This window comes from Poecile atricapillus, chromosome 37 (assembly GCF_030490865.1).
Source record: "Poecile atricapillus isolate bPoeAtr1 chromosome 37, bPoeAtr1.hap1, whole genome shotgun sequence".
NCBI classification, from domain to species: domain Eukaryota; kingdom Metazoa; phylum Chordata; class Aves; order Passeriformes; family Paridae; genus Poecile; species Poecile atricapillus.
In genome coordinates, this window is record NC_081285.1 from 3,334,412 (window position 1) to 3,349,869 (window position 15,458).

A 15,458-nucleotide genomic window follows, 5' to 3' on the forward strand; every position below is an offset into this window, starting at 1 on the left:
CAGGAGCGCCGTGCCGTGGTTTATTGTGGTGGGGCGGGGTTAGGGGCGTGTCTAGGGGCGGAGCCAGGGGTTTTGCAGGCCACGACCATTTGGACCACCCCAAACCCTGCCCAGGACCCCCAAAAACCCCCAGAGAACCCCCAAAAACCCTTCCAGGGCACCAATAACCCCCCCAGAGCGCTGCGCCGCGGCCGTGGTTTATCCTGGCTCTGGGCGTGGCTCTGGGCATGTCAGGGGCGGAGCCAGGGGTGCTGCAGGCACTGCTGGGCCGTGGCCATTTGGATCATCCCAAAAAACCCTCCAGGACCCCAAAAACCCCCAGAGAACCCCAAAAACCCTTCCAGGACCCCAACAAACGCTGAGGCCGTGGTTTATCCTGGCTCTGGGCGTGTCAGGGGCGGAGCCAGGGGTGCTGCAGCCACTGTTGGGCTGTGGCCATTGGATCACCCCAAAAAACCCCCAGAGAACCCCCAAAAACCCCAGAGAACCCCAAAAACCCTTCCAGGACCCCAACAAACACCGAGGCCGTGGTTATATCGTGTCCGTGGGCGTGTCAGGGGCGGAGCCAGGGGTGCTGCAGGCACTGCTGGGCCGTGGCCATTTGGATCACCCCAAAAAACCCCCAGAGAACCCCAGAAACTCCCAGAGAACCCCAAAAACCCCTTCCCAGGACCCCAAGAAACACCGAGGCCGTGGTTTATCGTGTCCGTGGGCGTGTCAGGGGCGGAGCCAGGGGTGCTGCAGGCACTGCTGGGCCGTGGCTCTGCGGCGGGCTCGAAGGCCAGCATTGGCCGCAGGAATCGGGCGAAGGCGGCCGCCGGCCCCCGCGGCCACTCGTATTTCTCCTGCAGCACCGCCCGCAGCCCCCCAGGGCCGCAGGTGCCGGATGTGCCGCAGCTCACCTGGAAAAGGGGCGGGGTCAGGACCCAAAGGCGCGGCCACGCCCCTTTGAGGGTGTGGTCAGGACACGCCCCTTCCTTGGTCATGTGACACACCCAAATTGAGGTGTAGCCCCGCCCCCATGGGTGTGGTCAGGCCATGCCCCAATCACGTGACACCACCCATGGGTGTGGTCAGGCCATGCCCCAATGGGTGTGGTCAGGCCACACCCTTTCCCCTGGGTCATGTGACACACCCCAATTGAGATACAGCCCCCGCCCCATTGGGTGTGGTCAGGCCACACCCCAATCACGTGGCACCACCCATGGGTGTGGTCAGGCCACACCCCAATCACGTGACACCACCCATGGGTGTGGTCAGGCCACGCCCCAATCACGTGACACCACCCATGGGTGTGGTCAGGCCACACCCCAATCACGTGACACCACCCATGGGTGTGGTCAGGCCATGCCCCAATCACGTGACAGCACCCATGGGTGTGGCCAGGCCACACCCCAATCACGTGACACCACCCATGGGTGTGGTCAGGACAGGCCCCCTCCCCTCATGGGTGGGGCCATGGGACCCATTTCATGTTCCTCAGTGCTCGAGTCACGCCCCCCTTTCCTGTGACCACACCCCCTGTGGGCGTGGCCCCCTCATTTACATAACCCCGCCCCCAGGGGCCCCGCCCCCCGGCCCCGCCCTCACCTCTCCGGTTGAAGAATTCCCGGGAGTAGCGGCCGCCCAGCGCCACATGCCGGGGAATCTCCCCCAGCAGCTCGATCACGTGGGCAATGTGGTCTGTGAGGGGGCGGGGCATGGCGGGACACGCCCCACTTCAGCCACACCCCACCCCTTAAAGCCACGCCCACCCTGAGACCACACCCTGAGACCACCCTGAGACCACCCCAGATCACCCTGAGACCACCCCAGATCACCCAGACCACCCTGAGACCACCCCTGAGACCACCCCAGACCACCCCGAGACCACCCTGAGACCACCCCAGACCACCCCAGACCACCCCGAGACCACCCTGAGACCACCCCAGACCCCCTGAGGCCACCCCAGACCACCCCCAAGGCCACCCTGAGACCACCCAAGGCCACCCTGAGACCACCCCAGACCCCCCTGAGACCTCCCCAGACCACCCTGAGACCCCACCAGAGACCCCCCCAGACCACCCCAGGACCACCCTTAGGCCTCCCCAGACCACCCTTAGGCCACCCCAGACCTCCCTGAGACCACCCCAGACCACCCCCGAGACCACCCTGAGACCACCCCAAGGCCACCCTGAGACCACCCCCGAGGCCACCCTGAGACCACCCCAGACCACCGAGACCACCCCAGACCAGCCTGAGACCACCCCGATGCCACCCTGAGACCACCCCGAGCCCACCCCCAGACCACCCCTGAGACCACCCCGAGACCACCCCAGACCACCCTGAGACCCCCCCAGACCACCCTGAGACCCCCCCCAGACCCACCCCCAGACCCACCCTGAGACCACCCCGAGACCACCCCGAGGCCACCCCGAGACCACCCCAGACCACCCTGAGACCACCCCGAGGCCACCCCAGACCACCCTGAGACCACCCCGAGGCCACGCCCTCTTTGCAGCCTTGTTGAGGGGGTCCCGCCCACACTGAGGCCACGCCCATTTGCATAATTTAAGGGAGGCCACGCCCATCCAGGCCATGCCCATTTGCATAATTTAAGGGAGGCCATGCCCACCCAGGCCATGCTCATTTGCATAATTAAGGGAAGCCACGCCCACCCAGACTATGCCCCACCCAGGCCCCACCCACCCGGCCCCACCCACCCTCGTCACGGCTGTACTCCTCCCCCGAGTGAGGCTCGAACAGGTAATCGCCCGTGGCCCAGCTCGAACGCCTGCGGGAATTGGGGAGGGGTCTCCAGGGGGGGGGTCTGGCAGAATCCCCCCCCACCCAGGGGGTCCACAGCAAATCCCCCCCCCGTGTGGCTCCATGGGACGCCCCCCTCCCCATTTGGGACCTCCCAAACAGGACCCCCCTGCCCCCATTGGGGACCCCCCTATTGAAGACCCCTCCCTATTCAGGACCCCCCCCACTGAAGGCCCCTCCCCACCATGCAGGACCCCCCCCCCACTGAAGCCCCCTCCCCACTGAAGCCCCCTCCCCACCATGCAGCCCCCTCCCCACCATGCAGGACCCCCCCCCCACTGAAGCCCCCTCCCCATGAAGCCCCCTCCCCACTGCAGCCCCCTCCCCCACCATGCAGGACCCCCATTGAAGCCCCCTCCCCACTGAAGCCCCCTCCCCACTGAAGCCCCCTCCCCACCATGCAGGACCCCTCCCCACTGAAGCCCCCCCTCCCCATGAAGCCCCCCTCCCCACCATGCAGACCCCCTCCCCATGAAGCCCCCTCCCCCACCATGCAGGACCCTCATTGAAGCCCCCCCTCCCCATGAAGCCCCCTCCCCATGAAGCCCCCTCCCCACCATGAAGCCCCCTCCCCACCATGCAGGCCGTGCTCCAGATGTCGGCGGGGGGGCCGTACCCCGCCCCCAGCAGCACCTCCAGGGCTCGGTACTGACGGGTCTGGATGTCCTCGGTGAAGTGTTTGTGCTGGGGGGCACGGGGGGGTCACCCCCAGACCCACACGGAGACCCCAGACCCACAGAGTGCCCCCAGACCCATGGGAACACCCCCAGACCCACGGGAACACCCCCCAGACCCACACAGAGCCCCCAGACCCCACAGAGTGCCCCCAGACCCACACACAGACCCCAGACCCACAGAGTGCCCCCCAGACCCATGGGAACACCCCCAGACCCACACGGAGACCCCAGACCCACACCGAGACCCCAGACCTCCATAAACCCCCCCCCCCAAAATCCCCCAGACCCTCAAATCCTCACAATCCCATAAACCCCCCCAAACTCCCTCAATTACCCCCAGACCCTCCAACCCTCCCAGTCCCTTCCAGTCCCTCCCAGTTCCTCCCCAGTCCCCCTCCCCAGTTTCCCCCAATCCCTCCCAGTTCCCCCCCATCCCTCCCCAGTGCCTCCCAGTTCCCCCCCAGTCCCTCCCAGTTCCCCAGTTCCCCCCCAATCCCCTCCCAGTCCATCCCAGTCCCCCCCAGTTCCCCCAGTCTCACCACCCCAGCAGCCGTTGCCCAGGTCAGCGATCTTGATCCGCAGCCGTGGGGCAGCTCGGGGGTCCAGGGGGTTCTCCTGCCCCCCCGGGAGCGCCCCCCTCCCCTGCCAGGGGGCAATGGGGGCTTTGGGGGGGGACCCCTGGGGGACCCCAGACCCCGCCCCCACACCCCCCCACCCCCCCACAGGACCCCCCAAATTCTGCTCTTCCAGATCCTCCCCACCCCAAACCCAAAATCTCCCAATTTCCCCCATCCAGACACCCCCAGACCCCTCCCCAAATCCACCCCGGACCCCAAACTGCCCCCCCAGACCCCAAACTGCCCCCCCAGACCCCAAACTGCCCCCCCGGACCCCAAACTGCCCCCCCCAGACCCCAACTGCCCCCCCAGACCCCAAACTGCCCCCCCAGACCCCTCCCCAAATCCACCCCGGACCCCAAACTGCCCCCCCAGACCCCAAACTGTCCCCCCCAGACCCCAAACTGCTCCCCAGACCCCAAACTGTCCCCACAGACCCCAAACTGCCCCCCCCCAGACCCCAAATTACCCCCCTGGACCCCAAACTGCCCCCCAGACCCCAAACTGCCCCTCCAGACCCCAAATTACCCCTCCAGACCCCTCCCCAAACCCCAAATGCCTCTCAAATCCACCCCAAACTGCCCCCCCAGACCCCAAACTGCCCCCCCAGACCCCTCCCCAAACCCCAAACTGCCCCCCAGACCCCAAACTGCCCCCCCAGACCCCTCCCCAAACCCCAACCCCTCCCCAAACCCCGACCCCTCCCCTCCCCCACCCTAAGCCCCTCCCCCACTGACCGAGGGTGTTGGGGAGCCCCTCGGAGCCCCCCGAAATGAGGGAGCTGGAGGTGGGGGTGAACAGGGAGTCCGAGGCCGAGCTGGGGCTGGGGGGGCGCCGGGGGGGTCCCGAGCCCCCCCTGGAGGCGCAGGAGCCCCCCGAGAATCCATCGCTGGAGCCCCCCGCCGGCAGCGTGTGCACCCCCGAGGACGAGGCCCCCGCTCGGGGGGCTCCCCCCAAATTCCTCCGGGGGGTCCTGGGGGGCTTCTGCAAGAGGAAAGAGACCCTGAGACCCCCCCCAAATTCACCCCAAAAACTCCCAGGTGGTCTTTAACCACCCCCCCCCCCAAAATCCTCATGGGGTCACCCCAGAAACAAAACCAGGGACCCCAAAATTATCCCCAGAGCCCCTCAAATCGTTCTTGGGGGGTCCCAAACCCATCCTGGGGACCCCAAACCCATCCTGGGGACACCGAACCCATCCTGGGGACCCCAAATCCACCCTGGGGACCCCAAAATTATCCCCAGAGCCCCTCAAATCGTTCTTGGGGGACCCCAAACCCACCCTGGGGACCCCAAATCCATCCTGGGGACCCCAAAATTACCCCCAGAGCCCCTCAAATCGTTCTTGGGGGGTCCCAAACCCACCCTGGGGACCCCAAATCCATCCTGGGGACCCCAAAATTACCCCCAGAGCCCCTCAAATCGTTCTTGGGGGGTCCCAAACCCACCCTGGGGACCCCAAACCCACCCTGGGGACCCCAAACCCACCCTGGGGACCCCAGCCCCCACCTTGGGGACCCCAAATCCACCCTGGGGACCCCAAATCCACCCTGGGGACACCAAACCCACCCTGGGGACCCCAAACCCACCCTGGGGACCCCAAATCCACCCTGGGGACCCCAGCCCCACCTTGGGGACCCCAAATCCACCCTGGGGACCCCAAATCCACCCTGGGGACACCAAACCCACCCTGGGGACCCCAGCCCCACCTTGGGGACCTCAAACCCACCCTGGGGACACCGAACCCACCCTGGGGACCCCCAGGTCCCCTCTCTCCCCCTCCCCAGGGTGCTCGGGACCCCCCAGTGTCCCCCCAAACCCCACCCTGGGGTCTCTGGGTGTCCCCAGGACCCCCCAGTGTCCCCCCAAACCCCACCCTGGGGTCTCTGGGTGTCCCCAGGACCCCCCAGTGTCCCCCCCAAACCCCACCCTGGGGTCTCTGGGTGTCCCCAGTGTCCCCCCAATGTCCCTTCCCGTGTCCCATCAGGATCTGGGGGGGGGGGATTTGGGGGATGTTTGGGGTCCCCAGGACCCCCTGGTGTCCCCCCCGCCCTTCCTGGGGTCACTGCCTGTCCCCGAGGTGTCCCCAGGGTGTCCCTTCAGTGTCCCCAATGTACCCAAGGTGTCCCCAAGGTGTCCCCAGTATCCCCTGAGGACCCCAGAGTGTCCCTGGGGTGTCCCCAGTGTCCCCAAAGTGTCCCCAATGTACCCAAGGTGTCCCCAGTGTCCCCTCAGGACCCCTCAATGTCCCTGGGGTGTCCCCAATGCTCCCCCCGGTGTCCCCAATGTCCCCCCCGGTGTCCCCAATGTCCCTGGGGTGTTCCCAATGTCCCTGGGGTGTCCCCAATGTCCCCCCCGGTGTCCCCCCTGTCCATACCGAGGTCACTGCCTGTCCCCAGGGTGTCCCCAATGTCCCTGGAGTGTCCCCAAGGTGTCCCCAATGTCCCCCCTGTCCATACCGATGTCACTGGCCGTCCCCGGGGTGTCCCCTCGCTGTCCCCTTGCTGTCCCTGAGGTGTCCCCAGGGTGTCCCCAGTGTCCCCCCTGTCCATACCGATGTCACTGCCCGTCCCCGGGGTGTCCCCTCGCTGTCCCCTCGCTGTCCCCTCGCTGTCCCCTCGCTGTCCCCGGTGTTCCTGAGGTGTCCCCAAGGTGTCCCCAGTGTCCCCCCTGTCCATACCGATGTCACTGCCCGTCCCCGGGGTGTCCCCATGGTGTCCCCAATGTCCCTGGGGTGTCCCCCCTGTCCATACCGATGTCACTGCCCGTCCCCGGGGTGTCCCCATGGTGTCCCCAATGTCCCTGGGGTGTCCCCCCTGTCCATACCGAGGTCACTGGCCGCCCCCGGGGTGTCCCCTCACTGTCCCCGGTGTCCCTGAGGTGTCCCCACGGTGTCCCCAATGTCCCCCCCAATGTCCCCCCTGTCCATACCGATGTCACTGCCTGTCCCCGGGGTGTCCCCTTGCTGTCCCTGGTGTCCCTGAGGTGTCCCCAAGGTGTCCCCAGTGTCCCCCCTGTCCATACCGATGTCACTGGCTGTCCCCGGGGTGTCCCCAATGTCCCCCCCAATGTCCCCCCTGTCCATACCGATGTCACTGACTGTCCCCCATGTCCCCGGGGTGTCCCCTCACTGTCCCTGGTGTCCCCAAGGTGTCCCCAATGTCCCCCCGTCCATACCGATGTCACTGGCTGTCCCCGGGGTGTCCCCTCGCTGTCCCCGGTGTCCCTGAGGTGTCCCCAAGGTGTCCCCAGTGTCCCCCCCCGGTGTCCCCCCTGTCCATACCGATGTCACTGGCTGTCCCCGGGGTGTCCCCTCGCTGTCCCTGGTGTCCCTGAGGTGTCCCCAAGGTGTCCCCAGTGTCCCCCCTGTCCATACCGATGTCACTGGCTGTCCCCGGGGTGTCCCCTCGCTGTCCCCTCGCTGTCCCCGGTGTCCCCTCGCTGTCCCCGAGCTGCTCCAGGTCCCGCAGTCTCTGGCTCAGGAGCAGCCGCTGCCGCCGCTGCCGCCGCCGGCGCCGGCGCCGCTGGGCCCGGGAGAGGCGCTCCTGGGGGGATTTTGGGGAGATTTCGGTGATTTTGGGGAGTCCCAAAAATCCCCAGGATTGGGGAGCTCAGGAGAGGCGCTCCTGGAAGGGATTTGGGGAGATTTCGGTGATTTTGGGGAGTCCCAAAAATCCCTGAGATTGGGGAGCTCAGGAGAGGCGCTCCTGGAAGGGATTTGGGGAGATTTCGGTGATTTTGGGGAGTCCCAAAAATCCCCAGGATTGGGGAGCTCAGGAGAGGCGCTCCTGGGAAGGGGATTTGGGGAGATTTTGGGGAGATTTTGGTGACTTTGGGGAGATTTCAGAGATTTTGGGGAGTCCCAAAAATCCCAGAGATTGGGAAACCCTGGAAGAGGCGCTCCTGGGGGGATTTTGGGGAGATTTCAGCTGTTTTGGGGGAATTTATTTGATGTTGGCGAGTCCTGGGCGGGGCAAAGGGCAGGCAGGTGTGCAAAAACATGCTCAGGTACACAGGTGAGCGTGCTCAGGTGTGAGTGCATGCACAGGTGAGCACACACACACAGGTGAGCACACACACACAGGCAAGCACACACACACAGGTGAGTGCACACACACAGGTGAGCACACACACACAGGTGAGTGCACACACACACAGGTGAGCGTGCTCAGGTGTGAGTGTGCACACAGGTGAGCGAGGAGAGGTGTGAGCACACACAGGTGAGCACACAGGTGAGTGCACACACACACAGGTGAGTGAGGTGTGAGCACACACAGGTGAGCACACACACACAGGTGAGCACACAGGTGAGTGCACACACACACAGGTGAGTGAGGTGTGAGCACACACAGGTGAGCACACAGGTGAGTGCACACACACACAGGTGAGTGAGGTGTGAGCACACACGGGTGAGCACACAGGTGAACACACACACAGGTGAGTGAGGAGAGGTGTGAGCACACACAGGTGAGCACACAGGTGAGTGCACACAGGTGAGTACACCTAGGTGTGAGGGCACACACACCCCCCCAGGTGAGCATCCCCCAGGTGTGCAAGGACACTCACAGGTGAGCACACACAGGTGAGCACACACACACACACATAGGTGAGGTGTGAGCATACACACACACACCCCCCCAGGTGTGCAAGAACACTCACAGGTGAGCACACACACACACAGGTGAGGTGTGAGTACACACACACACACACAGGTGTGCACACACATACACAGACAGGTGAACACACACACACACACACAGGTGAGGTGTGAACACACACACACACACAGAGGTGTACACACACCCCCCCAGGTGTGCAAGAACACTCACAGGTGAGCACACACACACACAGGTGAGCACACACAGGTGAGCACACACACTCACAGGTGAGCACACACACAGAGGTGTGCACACACAGGTGAGCACACACACACACCCCCAGGTGTGCACACACCCCCCCAGGTGTGCAAGAACACTCACAGGTGAGCACACACACACACAGGTGAGCACACACACACACACACACACACAGGTGAGGTGTGAGGACACACACACATACACACACAGGTGAGCACACACACACACCCCCAGGTGTGCACACACCCCCCCCAGGTGTGCAAGAACACTCACAGGTGAGTACACACACCCCCAGGTGTGCAAGAACACTCACAGGTGATCACACACACACACACAGGTGAGGTGTGAGGACACACACACACACCCCCAGGTGTGCACCCCCAGGTGTGCAAGAACACTCACAGGTGAGCACACACACACACAGGTGCACACACACACACACACAGGTGTGCAAGGACACTCACAGGTGAGTACACACACACACAGATGCACACACACACCCCCAGGTGTGCAAGAACACTCACAGGTTCCTCCTGCGGTGCTGAGCTCACTGTGGACAGACAGGACCGGGGGGGGCGGGGTCAGCGCAGGCCCCGCCCAGCCCAGCTCTGGGGTCACCTGTTCTTTTGGGGGACCCAGGGGTACCTGCACTCCTGGATGAGCTTTTGGGGTTCCCTGCCCACCTGGGGATGGATTTTGGGGTTCCCTGCCCACCTGGGGACAGGTTTGGGGTTCCCTGCCCACCTGGGGACAGGTTTTGGGGCTCCCTGCCCACCTGGGGACAGGTTTTGGGGCTCCCTGCCCACCTGGGGACAGGTTTTGGGGCTCCCTGCCCACCTGGGGACAGGTTTTGGGGTTCCCTGCCCACCTGGGGATGGATTTGGGGTTCCCTGCCCACCTGGGGACAGGTTTTGGGGTTCCCTGCCCACCTGGGGACAGGTTTTGGGGTTCCCTGCACACCTGGGGACAGGTTTTGGGGTTCCCTGCACACCTGGGGACAGGTTTTGGGGTTCCCTGCACACCTGGGGATGGATTTGGGGCTCCCTGCCCACCTGGGGATGGATTTGGGGCTCCCTGCCCACCTGGGGATGGATTTGGGGGTTCCCTGCCCACCTGGGGACAGGTTTGGGTGATCCCTGCCCACCTGGGGATGGATTTGGGGCTCCCTGCCCACCTGGGGATGGATTTGGGGTTCCCTGCCCACCTGGGGACAGGTTTGGGGGCTCCCTGCCCACCTGGGGATGGATCTGGGGATTCCCTGCCCACCTGGGGATGGATTTGGGGTTCCCTGCACACCTGGGGATGGATTTGGGGCTCCCTGCACACCTGGGGATGGATTTGGGGGTTCCCTGCCCACCTGGGGACAGGTTTTGGGGTTCCCTGCACACCTGGGGATGGATTTTGGTGTTCCCTGCCCACCTGGGGACAGGTTTTGGGGCTCCCTGCACACCTGGGGATGGATTTGGGGTTCCCTGCACACCTGGGGACAGGTTTTGGGGCTCCCTGCCCACCTGGGGATGGATTTGGGGCTCCCTGCCTACCTGGGGATGGATTTGGGGTTCCCTGCCCACCTGGGGACAGGTTTTGGGGTTCCCTGCCCACCTGGGGACAGGTTTTGGTGATCCCTGCCCACCTGGGGACAGGTTTTGGTGATCCCTGCCCACCTGGGGACAGGTTTTGGGGCTCCCTGCACACCTGGGGACAGGTTTTGGGGTTCCCTGCACACCTGGGGACAGGTTTGGGGGTTCCCTGCCCACCTGGGGATGGATTTGGGGCTCCCTGCACTGCTGGGGACAGGTTTTGGGGTACCTGCACTGCGGGGGGGGCCGTCCCCCCGTGCCCAGCGCGCGGCCTCGGCCGCCAGGTGCCTCAGGAAGGGCTCCTGGACACAGAGCAGGACGTTCTCGGGCTTGATGTCGGTGTGGATGATCTTGCACTTGGTGTGCAGGTAATCCAGGCCCTCCAGCACCTGAAATGGGGCACCCCAAATCCGCCAGGGCACCCCAAAACCTGACAGGGGCACCCCAAAAACCCCAGAGCAGGTGGGGCAGGTAAAAATCCCACCCAAAATGAAGCCCTGAAGGGATTTTGGGGGTCTGGAGGTGTTGGAGGGGGAAATGTGAGGATTTTGGGGGATCCACTGGGGAATTTGGGGGATTTTGGGGGATGTTTGGGGTTTCTCATGAGGATCTGGAGTTTATTTGGGGTTCCCATGAGAATTTGGGGGTGATTTTGGGGCTATTTGGGTTCCTCATGAAGATTTGGGGGTGATTTTGGGGCTATTTGGGTTCCCCATGAAGATTTGGGGGTGATTTTGGGGCTATTTGGGTTCCCCATGAGAATTTGGGGGTGACTTGGGGGCTATTTGGGTTCCCCATGAGAATTTGGGGGTGACTTGGGAGCTATTTGGGTTCCCCATGAAGATTTGGGGGTGATTTGGGGGCTATTTGGGGTCCCCATGAGGATTTGGGGGTGATTTGGGGCCCCTGTGAAGATTTGGGGGTGATTTTAAGGCTATTTGGGGTCCCCATGAAGATTTGGGGGTGATTTTGGGGCTATTTGGGGTCCCCACGTGGATCTCAGCCTCCCTAGAACCAAACCCCTCCATCCAACTCCTGTGGGGCTGGGGGGGATTTGGGGGTCTCTGGGCAGCACATTCGGGGTCCCAGGTAACCGGGGGTGATCTGGGGTGATTTGGGGGGGCTCTGAGCAGCAAACCCGGGGGATTTTGGGGGTCCCCAGCCCCCTCCTCACCTGCCTGACGATGCTCTTGACGCAGGGCAGGGGCAGCCCCTGGTAGTTGGATTTGATGATCCAGCGCAGCAGTTGGTGCCCCAGCACCTCCAGCACCATGCAAACGTCTGGGGGAGTCAAGGAGCGCCCCCAGACCCCTGAGACCCCTCCCCTTTCCTTCCTGGGCTGGGAAACTCGGGGTACACCCCCCCAAAAAAAGGATACGGACGCCGTTGACCCCCGAAATCCTGAAATCGTCGATGAGCTGCACGATGTTCTCTCTCTTGGGGTCGCTGGGGTCTGAATCCCTCACCTGGGGAGGGGTCGTGAGGGGGTTCAGGGGGCGGATTTGGGGGTCCCCGCTGGTTTTTTTTGGGGGTGCACTCACACATTTCAGCAGTTTGATCTCATCCAGGGCTGTCTCAGTGTATTGGGGGGCGCTTTTCACCACCTTCAACGCCACAAAACGTTTCCTCCTGCTCGGAGCAGCCCCGAAAAAAACTGCTCAGAATTGCAGGGGAGACCCCTCCCCATCACTCAGAATTGCAGGGGAGCCCCCCCGAAGCCCCCCCGGGGGTGTCCCCGAGCTCACCGCAGGTCCCAGCAGAGCCACACGGTGGAGAAATGTCCCCAGCCCAGCTTGCGAACCACGTGGTAGCGCCCGTGGAAAAGGTCCCCGATGCGAACCGGGTAATACCCCCCTGGGGAGGGGGCGTGGGAGGGTGGGATTGTCACTCTGGGGTTTGGGGATCCCCCCCAGAACCCCCCCCAAAATAAAGGAGAGACCCCCACGCCCCAATACCTTTGCAGTAATCGCGGGGGTCTTCCTGCTCGCCCTCGTCCGAGCCCAGCAGAGCCTCGGGCAGCGCCGGGGGAGGGGCGGGGGGCACCTGTCCGGGGGGGGTGGGGGTCCTGAGGGAGGGGACAGCAAAGATGGGACCCCCCCCCAGGTCCTCAAACCCCCTCTGTGCTGCCCCCTCCCCAAATTCCCGTCCCTTTGGGGGGTCTTTGTCCACCCTTGTCACAAAATCTGGTGCTTTTGGGGGTCTTCTCTCTCTCCCCCCTCTCCCCAAAATCCAATCCCTTTGAGGGTCTTCACTCCCCCTCCCCAAATTCAGGCTCCTTTGGGGGTCTTGTCCACGCTTGTCACAAATTCTGATCCTTTTGGGGGTCTCCTCTCTCCCCCCTCCTCAAATCCGGCCCTTTTGGGGGTCTCCTCTCTCCCCCCTCCCCAAATCCGGCCCCTTTGGGGGTCTCTCTGCCCTCCCCCCCATACCTGGTCCCTTCGGGGGTCTCTCCCATGCTGGGGAGGGGTCCCAGGGTGGTCCCAGAGCGGCAGAAGAGCCGGGAATGTTCCCAGGGGAGCGCTGGGAAGCCCCCCCGAGCTGGGGAGGGGGAGGGGGGGCAGGTGCGGGGCATTCTGGGCCATCACCCCCCCAAAATAGAAATGACCTCAAGCCCCTCCCCACCCCCCCCCCGGCCCCGCGGGGCTAAAAATAGCCCAGGAGGGGGAGGGGAGGCCCGGAATGTCCCCCCCCCCCCCAGCCCCTAAAAGGGGGCTCCGCTCGTGTGTCCCCCTCCCCCCATTCTGGGTAAGGGTCATGGGGGGGTCACGACCCCGCTGACCCCCCCCTCACCTTGGGGGTGCTTTCGGTTTTTTGTCCTTTTTGCGCTTTTTCCTTCTCCTGACGGGATCTGGAGAGGGGATTTGGGGGTCGCGGGGTCCCCAGGTACCCAAATTCCCCTCAGGGACCCCCGAAATTCCCCCTCAACCCCAAATTCCCCTCAGGGACCCCCGAAATTCCCCCTCAACCCCAAATTCCCCTCAGGGACCCACGAAATTCCCCCCCCCAACCCCAAATTCCCCTCAGGGACCCCCGAAATTCCCCCTCAACCCCAAATTCCCCTCAGGGACCCCCGAAATTCCCCTCCCCAACCCCAAATTCCCCTCAGGGACCCCCGAAATTCCCCCCCCCAACCCCAAATTCCCCTCAGGGACCCCCGAAATTCCCCCCCAACCCCAAATTCCCCTCAGGGACCCCCGAAATTCCCCTCCCCAACCCCAAATTCCCCTCAGGGACCCCCGAAATTCCCCCCCCAACCCCAAATTCCCCTCAGGGACCCCCGAAATTCCCCCCCCAACCCCAAATTCCCCTCAGGGACCCCCGAAATTCCCCCCCCCAACCCCAAATTCCCCTCACGCTCCCCCTCCCTCTCTCCCTCACGACCCCTCCCATAACACGGGACCCCCATTTTCCTCTCGTATCGCCCCCAACCCTCAGGACCCTTCCTGGGGGGCCCCGTTTTCCCCTCAGGGACCTCATTTTTCCCTCAGGACCCCTCTGAGTTCCCATTTTCCCCTCAGGACCCCCCTCCTATACCCCATTTTCCCCTCAGGGACCTCAATTTTCCTTCAGGGACGTCATTTTTCCCTCAGGAGGCCCCTCCCAGACCCCATTTTCCCCTCTCATTTCCCATTTTTCCCTCAGGACTCCCCTCCCTGACCCCATTTTCCCCTCAGGACCCCTCTCAGACCCCACTTTCTCCTCAGAATCCCCCTCCCAGACCCCATTTTCCCCTCAGGACCCTTCCCAGACCCCATTTTCCCCTCTCATTCCCCACTTTCCCCTCAGGACCCCCCTCCCAGACCCCATTTTCCCCTCCCAGACCGCATTTTCCCCTCTCATTCCCCATTTTCCCCTCAGAACCCCCCTCTCAGACCCCATTTTCCCCTCTCATTCCCCATTTTCCCCTCAGGACCCCCTCCCAGACCCCATTTTCCCCTCTCATTCCCCATTTTCCCCTCAGGCCGCCCTCCCAGACCCCATTTTCCCCTCTCATTCCCCATTTTCCCCTCAGAACCCCCCTCTCATTCCCCATTTTCCCCTCAGGCCGCCCTCCCAGACCCCATTTTCCCCTCTCATTCCCCATTTTCCCCTCAGAACCCCCCTCTCATTCCCCATTTTCCCCTCTCATTCCCCATTTTCCCCTCAGAACCCCCCTCTCATTCCCCATTTTCCCTTCTCATTCCCCATTTTCCCCTCTCATTCCCCATTTTCCCCTCAGGCCGCCCCCTCCTCACCGGGCCCCCCTCTCAGCTCCATTTCCCGCGCGCGCCCCTCGCTGCGCGCGGCGCCCCCTGGCGGCCGGGGAAACCCCGCGGGCCCCGCCCACCAACCAATCAGAACCCGCCGTGCCGCGCTGGCCACGCCCCCTTAACCACGCCCCCTGTCGCCATGGAAACGCGGCCTAGCGCGACGCCGCCGGGAGATCCCGCGCCGCTTTGTCGCGATAGAACGAGACTGAACCCCACCCGCCGCGAGCGTCGCGATATTTTCCGTGTCGCGACAGCGCGCGGAGAGCCCCGAGAGCCCTCAAACCCCCCCCGGGTATCGCTCGGATCAGACAGCGCAGAGATCCGCTCGTCCCGGCGCGCCCAAAGTGACGTAGTTCCCGCCCTCAACGCTGATTGGCTGTCGCCACCTCGCGCGTCATCGGAGCGCGACGCATCACCATGGCAACCGCGGGGTAAACACCAGCGGGGCCTCCAGAGCGGGCCCGGGACCCCCAAAATCCCAGCGGGACCCCCCAAAAAAGCCGCAAATCCCCACCCCCAATCCTTCCCCCCTCCCCCCTCTGCCTGTCCGGGTGGGGGAGGGGAAGGGGGGAGGGGATGGGGGGGAGGGGGCCCAGCCCCCCACGAACAGACGGGGCCGGGGGGGCTCTGGGGATCATTTTAATATCGGGGGGGGGAGGGGAGGGGGGGAGGG

The 15,458-nt window shown here is 64.1% G+C and overlaps 1 protein-coding gene across 1 annotated transcript; it reads right to left on the reverse strand.

Moving 5' to 3' along the window:
• Positions 1 to 582: 582 nt before the first annotated feature.
• Positions 583 to 14,807, reverse strand: SRPK3 (SRSF protein kinase 3). The gene is made up of 16 exons (XM_058861652.1): positions 14,771 to 14,807; positions 13,326 to 13,383; positions 12,965 to 13,108; positions 12,491 to 12,600; positions 12,281 to 12,389; positions 12,077 to 12,164; positions 11,914 to 12,001; positions 11,710 to 11,816; positions 10,765 to 10,924; positions 9,480 to 9,505; positions 7,476 to 7,644; positions 4,837 to 5,083; positions 3,382 to 3,489; positions 2,703 to 2,773; positions 1,591 to 1,683; positions 583 to 902 (listed from the first exon to the last, which is right to left on the reverse strand). The coding sequence occupies exons 1-16, from the start codon at positions 14,790 to 14,792 to the stop codon at positions 718 to 720; spliced, it is 1,785 nt and encodes a 594-aa protein (XP_058717635.1). The 5' UTR covers positions 14,793 to 14,807; the 3' UTR covers positions 583 to 717.
• Positions 14,808 to 15,458: the final 651 nt, after the last annotated feature.